The sequence below is a fragment of the Hylobates moloch genome, unplaced genomic scaffold, assembly GCF_009828535.3.
Source record: "Hylobates moloch isolate HMO894 unplaced genomic scaffold, HMol_V3 SCAFFOLD_12, whole genome shotgun sequence".
Lineage (NCBI taxonomy): Eukaryota > Metazoa > Chordata > Mammalia > Primates > Hylobatidae > Hylobates > Hylobates moloch.
The window spans coordinates 16126871-16141430 of NW_026652287.1; the positions used below are offsets into that span (position 1 = coordinate 16126871).

The following is a 14560-nucleotide window of genomic DNA, read 5'->3' on the forward strand; positions in this document are numbered from 1 at the left end:
AGCCAGACATGGTGGCATGTTTCTGTAGTCACAGCTACCCAGGAGGCTGAGGCACAAGAATTGCTTGAACCCAGGATGGGGAGGCTGTGGTGAGTTGAGATCACACCACTGCACTCCAGCCTGGGCAACAGAACAAGACTCTGTCTCAACAAAAAAAAAAAGAAAGAAAGAAAAAGAAAAAACTTACAACGCCATAAGGAATTCAAGTTTAATGTTCAATGAGAAAAAAAAATCCCAGCTAACAAACATAACCCAGGCAGATGGCAGAATGGAATTGAATTTTCTTCCACCAGTCATTTCATTGCCACTGTTTGCCAAGCTACAATCTTGGAATTCTCCCCGAATAATGATTTTCGAGTCCTACTTTCTGTTATTTGTAGACAGGATTCCTCTTTCACCTAATGCACTTACTACTTATTTATTTATTTATTTATTGAGACACTATCTCACTCTGTCACCCAGGCTGGAGTGCAGTGGTGCGATCTCAGCTCACTGCAACCTCCACCTCCTGGGTTTAAGTGATTCTTGTGCCTCAGCCTCCCGAGTAGCTGGGACTACAGGTGTGTGCCACCACACCTGGCTAATTTTTGAATTATTAGTAGAGATGGGGTTTCACCATGTTGGCCAGGCTGGTCTCCAATTCCTGACCTCAAGTGATCCACCCACTTTGGCCTCCCAAAGTGCCAGGATTACAGGCGTGAGCCACTGTGCCTGGTGTCACTTACTCTTTTAATAGGTATGTGTACTCCAGACATTTTTCCAGATCTACTTTGTGGAAGCTGTATTTCTTCACTATAAGCACATAAAACAAGAATGAGTAGCCCCGTAATCCTTTTTGGTACTCTAGATTGAAAAACAAAACAAAAAAAACCTGCCAAGTGAAAAATAAAATGACCATACCCACAAAACAAAACTTAGCTGTGATGCCAGAATTCAGGGTAATAGGGAAGACGCCAGCTTTCACTTCTAGGAATAGAAAGGGTGGGGCTGATAGGGCAGCACCCCAGCAAGGAAGGTGGAGGAATCTGAGCGAGCTGGCACTCATTAGAAAGAAGAAAATAAGAAATAAAGAATGGTCTCATCTCCTCTCGAGGCTTTCTCTCTCTCTTTCTGTCTCTCTCTCTTTTTTTTTTTTTTAGTAGAGATAGGGTCTCACTATGTTTCCCAGGCTGATCTCGAACTCCCAGCCTCAAGCAATCCTCCTGCCTTGGCCTCGCAAAGTGTTGGGATTATAGGCATAAGCCACCACACCTGACCGATATTTTCTCATGGAAAGTAGTAGGCCACAAGATAATTCTTACCATCACTCCTACTGCAGTACTAAAACAACAGCCTATAAGCCCGCCAGGGCACAGCAACACCATGATCTAATAAGTAAGCCGGGCATGGTGGCTCATGCCTGTAATCCCAGCACTTTGGGAGGCCAAGGCAGGTGGATCACTTGAGGTTAGGGCTGGGAATCGCTTGAACTCGGGGGGTAGAGGTTTGCAGTGAGCTGAGATCGCGCCACTGCACTCCAGCCTGGTGACAGAGTGAGACTCCACCTCAAAAACAAAAACAAAAACAAACAAACAAAAAAACGGTAAGTAAGATTAATAATAACAATAACAGTACACTAGGCCAGGCACGGTAGCTCACGCCTGTAATCCCAGCACTTTGGGAGGCTGAGGCAGATGGAACACCTGAGGTCAGGAGTTTGAGACCTGGCCAACATGGTGAAACCCCGTCCCTACTAAAAAATACAAAAATTAGCTGGGCGTGGTGGCAGTTGCCTGTAATCCCAGCCACTTGAGAGGCTGAGGCAGGAGAATTGCTTGAACCCAGGAGGTGGAGGTTGCAGTGAGCAGAGGTCATGCCATTGCTCTCCAGCCTGGGCAACAAGAGCAAAACTCCATGTCAAAACAAACAAACGAAAAACAGTATACTAGAGGCCAATTATTGACTGTTGAGTATGTGTCAGGAGGCTGAGCAATTTATGAATCATTATCTTATTTCCTAATAATAACAATAGGTAGTATTTATTCATCGCTTGCTGTGTGCCAGGCTCTATGTTAAATATTTCAATGTGTGTTGATAACAAATATAGTAGGCCGGGGCAGTGGCTTATACCTGTAATCCCAGCATTTGGGAGGTTTAGGTGGGAGGATTGCTTGAGCCCAGGGATTTGAGACCAGCCTGGGTAATACAGTGAGACTTCAACTCTATGAAAAAGTTTAAAATTTAGCCGGGTGTGGTGGCACACGCCTCTAGTCCCAGCTACTCACGAGGCTGAGGTGGGAGGATCGCCAACCTGGGAGGCAAAAGTTGCAGTAAGCGAAGGTTGCAGTGAGCTGAGACCTGCACCACTGCACTCCAGCCTGGGTGAAAGAGCAAGACCCTCTCTCAAAAAAAAAAAAAAAAGAAAAAGAAAAAAATATATATTATATACACACACACACACATATATAGTAAAAACAATAATGTGCTTTACACATATTAACTCTAACATCACTGTGATCCCATGAAGAATATAAAATCATACCCCCACTTTATAGTTGAGGAAACTGAGGCACAGAGAGGTCAAATAATGCACCTAGCATCACACAACTAGGAGGGGACAGAGCTAGGGTGCAGACTCCAGCAGTCTGAGTTATTACACAGCACTCCTTTACACCAGCCAACCAGCGAGGAAGTTTCTATCATAACCCCCAATAGACAGATGAGGAAACTGAGGCTCAGCGAAGCCAAGTGACTTGCCTGAAGTCACACAGCTAGTCGGCCAGGATTTGAACCCAGGTCTGACTCAGAATCCCACACCCTGAAGCCCATGTTGGTCTCTGCTGCCTCTCCCTGGGCTTCAGAGGAGGAGCCCCCGTCCCACCAGCTGCAGGCAGCCTGCGTGTGAAGCCCATAGCTAGGACACCCATGCCAGCAGAACTCACCGAGCTTATGCTGGAAGCACAGTTTGGCCAGGAGGATCAGGATGAAGGGGAGTCCTTTCTGGAGCCAGCAGATCACAGCCTTCAGCTCAGACAGGGCGGGGGCGGGCGTCCCAGGCTGCTCGTCGCCTCCCTCCTCCGAGTGCCCCCGGTGGTCCCCACCCACGTGCTGCAGCAGGGAGCCCCCGCGGTGGCTGCCATGGTGGAAGTGGTGGTGGGGCTGGCGGTGGTGATAGGCGCCCCCCTCGCCCCGGCCCCCTCCTTCCTCCCTGGACGTGGGCATCTGGATGAACACGTCTCCGCCGCCAGCCGAGGAGCCCAGCACCAGGCTGGAGGGGAATGAGCTGGTGGGGAGGCTGCCTGATAAGCCCGGGAAGAGCGCTGGTGGGGAGGCCGCCTCTGCCTTCAGACTCTCAAAGACGCCACCTTCATCCACACTCGCCTCGGAGCTGAGCGCCTGGCTGCGGTTTCTGGGTGCCAAGGGGAGAGAAAGCCCAGGAAGTCAGGCAGATGGAAAAGACCTTACTCCAGAGGAGTATGGGGACCAATAATATCAATGATGTTATGGGTTGAGCTGTGTCCCCCTCAAATTCACATGAAGTCCTTCCTCCCAGGACCTCAGAATGTGACCCTGTTTAAAGATAGGGTCTGTATGAGGCAATGAAGTTAAATGGTCATTGGAGTGGGTCCCAAACCAGTGTGACTGCGGTCCCTATAAGAAGAGGTTAGGGCTGATGCAGTGGCTCATGCCTGTAATCCCTGCACTTTGGGAGTCAGAGGTGGGAAGATCACTTGAGCCCAGTTGTTCAAAACCAGCCTGGGCAACATAGAAGACCCCATCTTTACAAGAAATAGGGCTAAATTAGCCAGGCAGGGTGGCACACGCCTGTAGTCCTAGCTACTCAGGAGGCTGAGGTGGGAGGATCACTTGAGCCCAGCAGGTTGAGGCTGCAGTGAGCCAAGATCTCACCACGGCACTCCAGCCTAGGCGACAGAGAGACTGTCTCAAAAGGGGAAAAAAAAAAAAAAAAAAGAGGAAGAGATTAGGACACAGACAGGTACAGAGGGTAGACCATGTAAAGACCCAGGGAGAAAACAGCTGTCCACAAGCCAAGGAGAGAGGCCTCAGAAGGAGCCAACCCTGCTGATACCCTGATCTCAGCCTGGCAGCCTCCAGAATTTGTTAAAAGAAATTTCTGTTGTTTAAGCCCCCCGGGGTGTGGTACTTTGTTACGGCAGTCCTGGGAACTAATATAATAATATTAATAACAATAGGTCATAACCTTTATTGAAACCTACTACATGTCAGATAGTCTTCTGAGTGTTTTGCATTGATTAACTTACTAAATCCTCCCATCAACCCTGGAATTAGGTCCTACTGATATTCTCGCTTTACAGATAAAGAAATGGAGGTTCAGAGAGAGAAAGTAACTTGTCCGGAGTCACAGAGCTGGTAAGGGATGCAGCAGGGGAGATTCGAACCCAGGCTGACTCTCTCTAGAGCCCAGTTTAGTAACTGGCACACTTCCTTGAAAAGGGAGCACAGAATTCTATGATTCTAGAATTACCTCGGGATTCCAAAGACCCCTGGCTCTGCAGTCTTCAAGTTCAATGGCCCCCAATTCCCCAGAGGGGCCAGCCTTGGTCACAGCTGACATTGGGTGGGCAGCAGAGAGTAATGCGAAGAAGACTTAGCTAGGAGGCCCACATTCAAACTCCAGCTCCACCTGTTCTAGGGGCCTTGTACCTCTGCACTCAGCTTTCTCACCTGAAAAATGGGCCTTTATTCCTGAATAGAATTCCTGGGGATGGGGGTGTTAAATTTAAAATACGTTTTGCAATAATAGGTTCTCAATACGTGGGAACTGTTATCTCTAGTACCTATGGAAGACCTGCAGGGCCAAATTGCTTTCTCTAGTTCCAAGCAAAGGCCTCTTGGGTTGGAATCAGGCAAAGGATTCTGTGGCTCTTGCAGAGCCACTGCTGGCGGAGCAGAGAGCCCGGAGTTAGGCCTGCAGGAATGGAGAGCCCAGAATTGGGTGCAGTTTCCTATGAACACCAAGTTCTGGATACCATCTTTCTATTCTTGGGTTCATCCTCTTTTCTTTCTTTTTTTTTTCTTTTGAGACAGAGCCTCGCTCTGTCACCCAGGCTGGAGTGCAGTGGCGCCATCTCAGCTCACTGCAACCTCCGCCTCCCAGGTTAAAGCGATTCTCCTGCCTCAGCCTCCCGAGTAGCTGGGACTACAGGCACCTGCCATCATGCGTGGCTAATTTTTGTATTGTTAGAAAGATGGGGTTTCACCACGTTGGCCGGGCTGGTATTGAACTCCTGACCTCAGGTGATCTGCCCACCTCGACCTCCCAAAGTGCTGGGATTACAGGCATGAGCCACCGTGCCCAGCCGAGGGTTCATCCTCTTTTCAAGTGGAATCACTGCATTGCAAACTCAGTCCACACCACAGATGCAAGCGGAGCCGATGTGCTCGACGTGCATGTGTTAGGGAGCAGGAGGACAAAGAGCCACTCCCTCCTTCTCTCACCCTGCAGGCACCTCCACAGACCACTAAGAGACTCCAGATGTACCATGAGCTTACTGAAAATGGGCTGGGCTTCATTCATCCTCTGGACCGCACAACCCAGGGCACACAGTAGGTGCTTAATAAATGTATGCCAGATGTCATTCAGTCCAAAATGGCAGCAGGAGGGAGGCTTTGGTGGAAATTTTCCACTGTTTTCACACTTGATCTCATATCATCTATTATATGAGACCGTTATCCACAGAGTGAGATGGGGGTCTCACTCTGTTGCCCAGCCTGGAGTAGTGTGATCATAGCTCCCTAGAGCCTCAAACTCCTGGGCTCAAGTGATCCTCCCACCTCAGCCTCCTGAGTAGCTGGGATTATAGGCGTGTGCCACTGCAATTGGCTCCAGGAAATATGTCTTAAAATGTATAAAAGACCGACCATGGTGGCTCACGCCTATAATCCCAGCACTTTGGGAGGCCAAGGTGGGCAGATCCCTTGAGCCCAGGAGTTCAAGACTAGCCTGGGCAACATAGCAAGAACCTCTCTCTACAAAAAATTAAACAATTAGTCAGTCATGGTGGCACGCACCTGTAGTCCCAGCTAGTGGGGAGGCTGAGGGGAGGCTTGAGCCCAGGAGGTGGAGGTTGCAGTGAGTTAAGGTCATGCCACTGCACTCCAGCCTGGGTGACACAGCGAGATGCTTTCTCAATAAATAAGTAAATAAATAAATAAATAATAATAAAACACGTACAGTCCAGTATCCATATTTAAGGATTCAACCAACCTTGGGTCGTGGACCAAAACCCACAGATACAAAGGGCCTACCGTCCTAGCCATTTTATACAAGGGACTTGAGCAGCTGCATATTCTCGTATCCATGGGGTCTTGGAAACAATTCCCCCATGAATATGGAGGGCCGACTGTATTTGATTATTTCACGATCCCACTAAAAGCCCTCCCAGGGCTTCCCATTCTGTGTTCCTTCCCATGGTCTCAGAGGAACCCTCTAGATAGGTACAAATATCATTCCCAAATATCATGTTCCTTACTGACAAAGAAACTGAGGCTCAGAGAGATGAAGTTCCCAGGCGCCCTGGATTATTTGGCCCCAAACTCCAATCTTATCATGTGCCCCTTTCTCATCGTTCAAGGGCTTTCTACTACAGGCTGTCACCTTCACCGGGATGTCTCCCCTACCCATACCCCATCCCAACTAGGTAACGCATGCTCATCTGTCAGATTTCAGCTAAAATCTCCCTTCCTGGATTGAAGCTTCACTCTTTCCCAGACAATGACAGTCCCCTGCTCCTTGTTCTCACTGCACCCTCATGTCACCTGTATAGGATTGATCACAGTTGTCATTTTATTCCTCATCTTTCCCTTGAGACCTGTGGCTCTCAACCCTGGCCATATATTATAATCACTTGGGGGAACTTTTGAAAAAGACAGGTGCCCCGACCCCACTGGAGACCAATTGAATCAAAATCTTTGTGGGTGGGCTCCAGCATCTGAAGTTAGTCAGAGTCCCCTCAGTGATTCTTGTTTTTTTTTGAGCAGGGTCTCCCTCTGTCACCCAGGCTAGAGTGCGGTGGCGTGATCTTGGCTCACTGCAACCTCTGCCTCCCGGGCTCAAGTGATTCTCCTGCCTCAGCCTCCCGAGTAGTTGGGATTACAGCTGTGCGCCACTACGCTTGGCTAATTTTTGTATTTTCTGTAGAGATGGGTTTTCACCATGTTGGCCAGGCTGGTCTCGAACTCCTGAGATCAAGTGATCCACCCGCCTTGGCCTCCCAAAGTGCTGGGATTACAAGCATGCCACCATTCCCCACCGCCCCCCACTACAGTGATTCTAATGTGTGGTCAGTGCTGCAAACCATAGCTTTGGACAGAGCTCCACTCCACAAGGTCAAAGACCACAGCCTTGCTCCTCACTGTGTCTTTACCACCCTGCACAATGCACCTGGCACTCGGAACATGCTCAATAAAAAGTGTTTGAAAGAATGCATGAACAGGCATACTAAACGCTCTGAGAAGGCCTGCAAGTGAAAAAATGGACTTTGCTTAAGCCCAGTGATCCCCAAACTTATTTGACCACAGAATTCTTTCTATCCATGAAAAACCATTTAACATCTTGCAGAACACCTGTGACACACAGCAGGGGGACACGGTGGTTTCCCTGGCTGCACGAACTGGGCCTGCAGGTATGTTACTGAAAACCTGGTGAGGCCAGGTGCGGTGGCTCATGCCTGTAATCCCAGCATTCTGGGAGGCCAAGGTGGGCAGATCACTTGAGGTCAGGAGTTCGAAGCAGGCTGGGTGTGGTGGCGCACACCTGTAATCCCAGCACTTCAGGAGGCTGAGGTGGGTGAATCACTTGAGGCCAGGAGTTTGAGACTAGTCTGGCCAATATGGCAAAAACCCCTCTCTACTAAAAATACAAAAATTAGCCGGGCATGGTAGTGCACGCCTGTAATCCTAGCTACTCAGGAGGCTACGGCAGGAGAATCGCTTGAACCTGGGAGGCAGAGGTTGCAGTGAGCTGAGATTGTGCCACTGCACTCCAGCCTGGGCAACACAGTGAGACTCTATCTCAAAAAAAAAAAAAAAATCTGGTGCAATGGAGGAAACTCATGACTGGATTCCCTCCCTCACCAAGCCCCATCCCTGCTGGCTCCAAAAGCCCAGGAAATATGCGCTCCTTCTCCATTGGGCTCTGGATAGTAATAATGATAATATTAATAATGACAACAACAGCAAACACCATGGCTATGATCCTCAAGGGGCCTTGTGCTTTTTCTGCACTTCAAAGGGCTCAGCTCAGAAAGCAAGAGTCCTGGCAGGTACCCATGTTGGCCCATGAGGAGGCCACTCTCTCTCCGTGGCCACCCAAGGGGCCCTAGAAAGCCATCCCGTCCCCCCTGAGCTTTCCAGCACTCTGAGTTCACTGGGCTCAGGGGCCTCCAGTACAACCAGGGAAGACTCAACCCACCAAGGGGCTTTTTATAGCTGGCCTCCCTTCCCCGGGCCTCTCCGCTGCATCCAGCCGAGATTTCAGCCTGACTGGGAAAGAATATTCCTTAGAGGGACAGAGGCTGTGCTTCCAACTTAACCACTTAAGTGCCAGAGCTTGAGGCAACCCAGGAGGAGAAGTGGTTCTGCTCAGACAGTAGGCAGCCAAAATGTGCTATCTCAAAGCACAGGTGCTGGGGGACACATGGATGGGGGCCCAAATCTCAGCCCTGCTAATGCCTGGCTGTGTGACTTTAGGTAATTTCCTTCCCCTCTCTGAACCTCAGCTTCTGCATTTGTAAAATGGGTGCTCTCACTGGGCTAATGTGGCGGTTGGCACAGCATAAGCACTCAATACATGGTTTGCGTTTCCTGCTGTGGTCTCTGCCCCCAAGAGATCTCATGGTTCACTTGAGAGCAGATGACAATGTTGTCTTTAGAGGCGGAAAAGGTTCCAACAGGCAGGCTTATTACAAGCTGGATGCTGTTTCTGTATCTTCACACTCACTCCTTCATCCATAAACAACTCTTTTTTTTTTTTTTTGAGATGGAGTCTCACTCTGTCACCCAGGCTAGAGTGCAGTGGCATGCTCTCTGCTCGTTGCAGCCTCCACCTCCAAGGTTCAAGTGGTTCTCCTTCCTCAGCCTCCTGGGTAGCTGGGACTACAGGCATCTGCCACCACACCGGGTAATTTTTGTATTTTTAGTAGAGACGGGGTTTCACCATGTTGGCCAGGCTGGTCTCAAACTCCTAATCTCAGGTGATCAGCCTGCCTTAGCCTCCCAAAGTGCTGGGATTATAGGCATAAGCCACCATGCCCGGCCCATAAGCAACTCTTGAGTTCTGTTACCTGCCATTTTTGGATGGAGAAGCTGAGACCTAGGGGTGAAGTCATGTACCAAAGTCACCACAGGTGGGAAGTGGCTGAGCTGGGGTTTGGCTGAGCCCCGTGTTCTTCCCTACAGAATAGGCAGGCACCATACAAAACTCAGTCCCAGTGCTGGGACTGGGGGATACCATTTGTGATTCTGTAGCCAACCCCAGAGTCACAGGGGGAATGGGATGTGAGGAAGGGAAGGCTTAGCTGCCCACCCCTTGGATGTATGTGCTAGCACGGGGCTTCTGGGGCTGGAGGCTGTCCCAACCTGAGAACAGGCCCCCAGGTGTGTTCCCTCTTGGGTTTCAATAGATATAAATTCTAGGCTGGGTACAGTGGCTCATGCCTGTAATCCCAGCCCTTTGGGAAGCTGAGGTGGGCAGACTGCCCAAGCTAAGGAGTTCGAGATCAGCTTAGCCAACATAGTGAAACCCCATCTCTACTAAAATACAAAAAAATTAGCCAAACGTGGTGGCGCGGGCCTATGGTCCCAACTACTCGGGAGGCTGAGGCATGAGAGTAGCTTGAACCCGGGAGGCAGAAGTTGTAGTGAGCTGAGATTGTGCTACTGCACTCCAGCCTCAGTGACAGAGCAAGACTCCATCTCAAAAAAAAAAAAAAAAAAGTGAAAAAAAAAATCTAGCTCATGAGTGTTTTTTAACTGTTTTATTTATTTATTTATTTTTCAAGATTCTACCTGGTATCTATTAATCACAGGGGCAAACTAATGGCCAAAGTTATTTACATGTCCTTGTGATCCAGAGCCCACAACCCCAACCACTGCTTCATTTAACCTTTTTTTTGTTTTTGTTTTTTTGACACCGGGTCTCACTCTGTTGCCCAGGCTGGAATGCAGTGGTGCAATCATAGCTCACTGCAACCTCCACCTCCTGGACTCAAGCAATCCTCCCACCTCTGCCTCCTGAATAACTAGGACCACAGATGTATGCCACCATGCTAGGTAAGTTTTTATTTTTTTGTAGAGATAGGGTCTCCCTATTTTGCCCAGGCTGATCTCAAACTTCTGGGCTCAAGCAATCCTCTCACCTTGGCTTCCCAAAGTGCTGAGACTATATGTATGCACCACCATACCCGGCTAGTTTTAAAGTTTTTTTGTAGAGACAGGATCTCCCCACGTCACCTAGGCTGGTCTCCAACTCCTGGACTCAGGTTATCCTCCCACCTTGGTCTCCCAAAGTGTTAGGATTACAGGAGTGAGTCATTGCATGGCCCTTCTTTCATCTAAGTTTTACACACGCAGCCAATATTTCTCCTGTCCTAAATCATCCAGGGCCAGACACCAAACTAAAGAGCACCTTGAGGCTGGGCGTGGTGGCTCACGCTTATAATCCCAGCAAGCAGGAGCTTGGGCTGCCAAGGCGGGCAGATCGCTTGAGCCCGGGAGTTTGAGACCAGCCTGGGAAACGTAACAAAACCCTGTCTCGACAAAGACAAAAATTAGCCGGGCATGGTGGTGCATGCCTTTAGTCCCAGCTACTCGGAAGGCTGAGAGGTAGGAGGATCGCTTGGGCCTAAGAGGTTGAGGCTGCAGTGAGCCGAGATCATGCCACTGCATTCTAGCCTAGGCAACAGAGGGAGATCCTATCTCAAAAAAAAAAAAAAGAAAAAAAAAAAGACCACCTTGATACCCCAGAGCCCACCAACATGAACCTAGGATTTAGAGGCTATAGTGAGCCATGATCACCACTGCACTCCAGCCTGGGTAACAGAGCAAGACCCTCTCTCAACAAAGAAACCTAACCTGTAATGTGATAGTACTAGAAGGTGGGCCTTTGGGAATGATTAGGTGATGAGATGGGCTCTTCATGAATGGGATTAGTGCCCTTAAAAAGGAGACCCAGACAGATCCCTTTCCCTTCACCACATTAGGACATAGCAAGAGAATGGCCATCAGTGAACCAGAAAGTGGGCCTTTTGCAGACACTGAATATGCTGGAGCTTTCATCTTGGACTTCCTAGCCTCCAGCACTGTGAGAGATAAACATTTGTTGTTTAAACCACCCATTCTTTGATATTTTTGTGATAGCAGCCTGTACGGACTAAGACATCTCTACAAATCAAAATTCCACAGGTACATTCATTGATACAATGAGTCAGGTGGCTCACCTATCACACAAGACTTTGAAATTTAGCATAAAAGAAAGAGCAGGCTATTATGCATTGAATATTTAGTATGAGGTCATCACTGTGATTCTAACAACTAACGCTGAGTGGGAGGCATTGTTCAATCCAGTTTCAGGTTGCCCCTCACCACCCGAAGCCCAGAGCCCTCAGATGGAACAGAAGCAGGGATGCCTACCTTTCAGGTGGAATGTTATCCGTGTTGCTGCTGTGGCGTCTCTGCATCTTCCTTAACACCTAAAACCCAACACATGGGTGAGCCAGAGTCTCCCAACACTCCCACTGCCTGTCAGATTGCCAAGGTAATTGTAAACTGCAAACCTGCACTAGTCGTATCTTAGACCCCTAGTGCTCTCTGGCATTTTCCAAAGTGTGTTTCAATCTTTCATGCCATTCCATCCTCAATGTGACATTCTATCCCATGAGGAAAGCTATCACCCCATTTCACAGAGGAGGACGATGAGACTCAGAGGTGGAGGAAGTCCTCAAGTGAGAGGATAACGCAGTAAACTGTGCAGCCAAGAGGTGCTGGATGAAGTGAAGTGGGCAGCGGACTGACAGGAGACATGGATTCTGGGTTGATGCTGCCGCTAACCTGCTGTGACCCTAGACAAATCAGCAACCTGTCTGTGGCTTCAGATTCCCCATGTGTTACATGGGTGGGGTGGAGTGGTCAAACCAAAACTTCCTTCCAGCTCTCACATTTAATCAAGTAGTAATAGAGATGCAAATTCTCTTGGAGACGTGTCACCTGATTCACTGTGAAGAGCCACATGGACTTCAGAACTCCATGTTGACGACGCTGGAGGTAGGCATTCGGGACTCCTCAGGGGGATGTGATCACTGGATCCCAGAGAGGACAGGCCTCCCCCTCCTCTTTGTCTCCAGAGGGATGCACAGTCAGGGGAGCTCGCCAGAGACTCCAAACCTGGATGGAACAGAACACTTGGATGAGCAGTCCCTGCGATACCTTGAATCTGCTAAGAAGCCTTAGGACATTCTTGCTAGCTATAAGCAGATGATTCCATCTGCTCAGTATCTCTGGGTAGCCTCTCAGTGATCCCCCCTTGAAACTCCTTTTTTTTTTTTTTTTTTAAGACGGAGTGGTGCGATCTTGGCTCACTGCAACCTCTGCCTCCCAGGTTCAAGCGATTCTCCTGCCTCAGCCTCCTGAGTGGCTGAAATTACAGGCTTACAGGCATGTGACACCACGCCCACCTAGTTTTTGTATTTTTAGTAGAGATGGGGTTTCACCATATTGGCCAGGCTGGTCTCAAACTTCTGACCTCAAGTGATCCGCCTGCCTTGGCCTCCAAAAGTGCTGGGATTACAGGCATAAGCCACCATGCCCGGCCCTCTTTGAAATTCTTAATGTACTGTATTTCATCCTATTGTCAAACTAAGAGTCCTGATTGGGGAAGCCAGAAAATATGTTTTAAACCCTCCAACGGCTGCCCAGTGCAATCAGAATCAAACCCGAACTCTGTCCATAGCCTACGGGTTCTTCCTGATGTAGCATCATCTGTTTCCAACTGCATTTCCTCCCATTCTCCCTTTTCCCACTCCTGTCCACCCACAGTGGCCCTTCTGTTCCTCTAATGTGTCAGCGTGTCCCTGCCTCAGGGCCTTTGCATTTGCTTTGCCCTCCCCTTGGAATACTTTCTTCTCTAAATGTTGCAGGGCTTGGTCCCGCAGGGCAAATGTCACCTCTTCCCAGAGGCCTTCTCTTCTCATTCTCCTGACTCCCCATAATATTGCCCTGTTTTATATTATTCATAGCAATTATTTGTTCATGTTTCCTTATTTATTTATGATTTGTCCCCCCACTAGAATATAAATGCCATTCCTGAAAGTAGGGATCCTGTCTACTTGGTTCACCCCTCTGCCTCAGCATCCAGGACACTGTCTGGCACAGAGTAGCGCTCAACAAGTATTTACTCAATGAATAAAACATCTATGGGCGTCCCAGTTCCCCTTTTGTAGATCCCTTGCTCCCTGTCCCAACTTTCACCCTAGCAAGGCAATAAGGGCCATCTACTTCCCATGAATAGGTTTAGCCTCTGTGAATATCTTCTTGTCTCTGGAGGCAGAGCCAATATTGTGGATATAGGGTGTCTATATCAGTCAAGATGGTGTCTGACTATCAGTTCAGGGCACTACTATTGGCTGTTGGATGACTTCCTAATCCTGACCAGGCTTCTTGAGTGGGCAGCAATGGTGTCACTAGGGCCACTGATTAGAAACGACCCGCCAGTGAAGCCTCCTTTCTCTTTTGAAAAATTTGGTAACAAACCGGTTAGCAGCAGCATCTTCATATATAAAGAAAAGGTCATTATATAAATATTTTTCAAGAATTTACAATCTCCACTTAATCCCCCCTCTCGCCCCTCCCTCCATCATCCCACATTGCAAATCCTTGGGGGAAAATAAAATTCATATTCCAAAGTTCTCATCCACACATTTAACACCGCCTCCTAAATCGAATGCTCAAAACTCTACTTTCGGATGCTTGTATTGGAAGAGGCTTCGGATTCTTTGTTGGAAGTAGGCCGTACATAATTCTGGAATAAATTTTTGCACGCGGGATGCATCTGAATGAATGAAACGCCTTTCAACCCTCTGCTCCGTACATCCCACTATGTCCCTTTGAAGGACCGCACTGAGACTTTTCGATGCTTGCGATGGTTCAAGTTGCGTCCCCGGGGCCCGTTACAGGACTGCATCGAAATGCACTCAGCGGAGCATCGCCTGCATCACTTGGACTGGAAGCCGGCAGGTGCACTTCAGGCACAACGTCGCGAGCGCTTTTCATCTCTGCAACCAACACACAGCGCAAAACGCTCTGGGACTGCAAGGGCAGGAGACTACACAGACCATGTTGGGAGAAAAGAAAAAAAAAATCGCGTTCTCTTTTTACCTGCCCAGACAATTCAGCAATCACAGCCGCATCATTCAGGTCCAGGTCCAAGCCAATCACCCGCGCAGCCTGGGCAGCATGTGACTTCCGATGCTTCCGGCCTCCTATTGGGTGGTTTCTCCGCGTCGCCGGGTCCGGCTGTAGAACTCAGGCACAGCTACGCCCGCCG

The 14560-nt window shown here is 49.0% G+C and overlaps 1 protein-coding gene across 6 annotated transcripts in view; it reads right to left on the reverse strand.

Annotated features, from left to right (window-relative positions):
• The window catches only part of RNFT2 (ring finger protein, transmembrane 2), a 122672-nt gene extending 108215 nt beyond the window's left edge, over positions 1-14457 (reverse strand). For 2 of the 6 annotated variants that reach the window (XM_032168579.3, XM_058424777.1), the window contains exons 1-4: positions 14135-14382; positions 12226-12402; positions 11653-11711; positions 2922-3388 (exon numbers count right to left, since the gene is read on the reverse strand). In XM_032168579.3, the coding sequence (XP_032024470.1) occupies positions 2922-3388; positions 11653-11711; positions 12226-12249 (550 nt within the window). In that variant the 5' untranslated portion in view covers positions 12250-12402; positions 14135-14382. The other 4 variants (XM_058424773.1, XM_032168581.2, XM_058424774.1 and 1 more) reach the window with 3 other exon arrangements.
• Between the last annotated feature and the right edge of the window lie 103 nt (positions 14458-14560).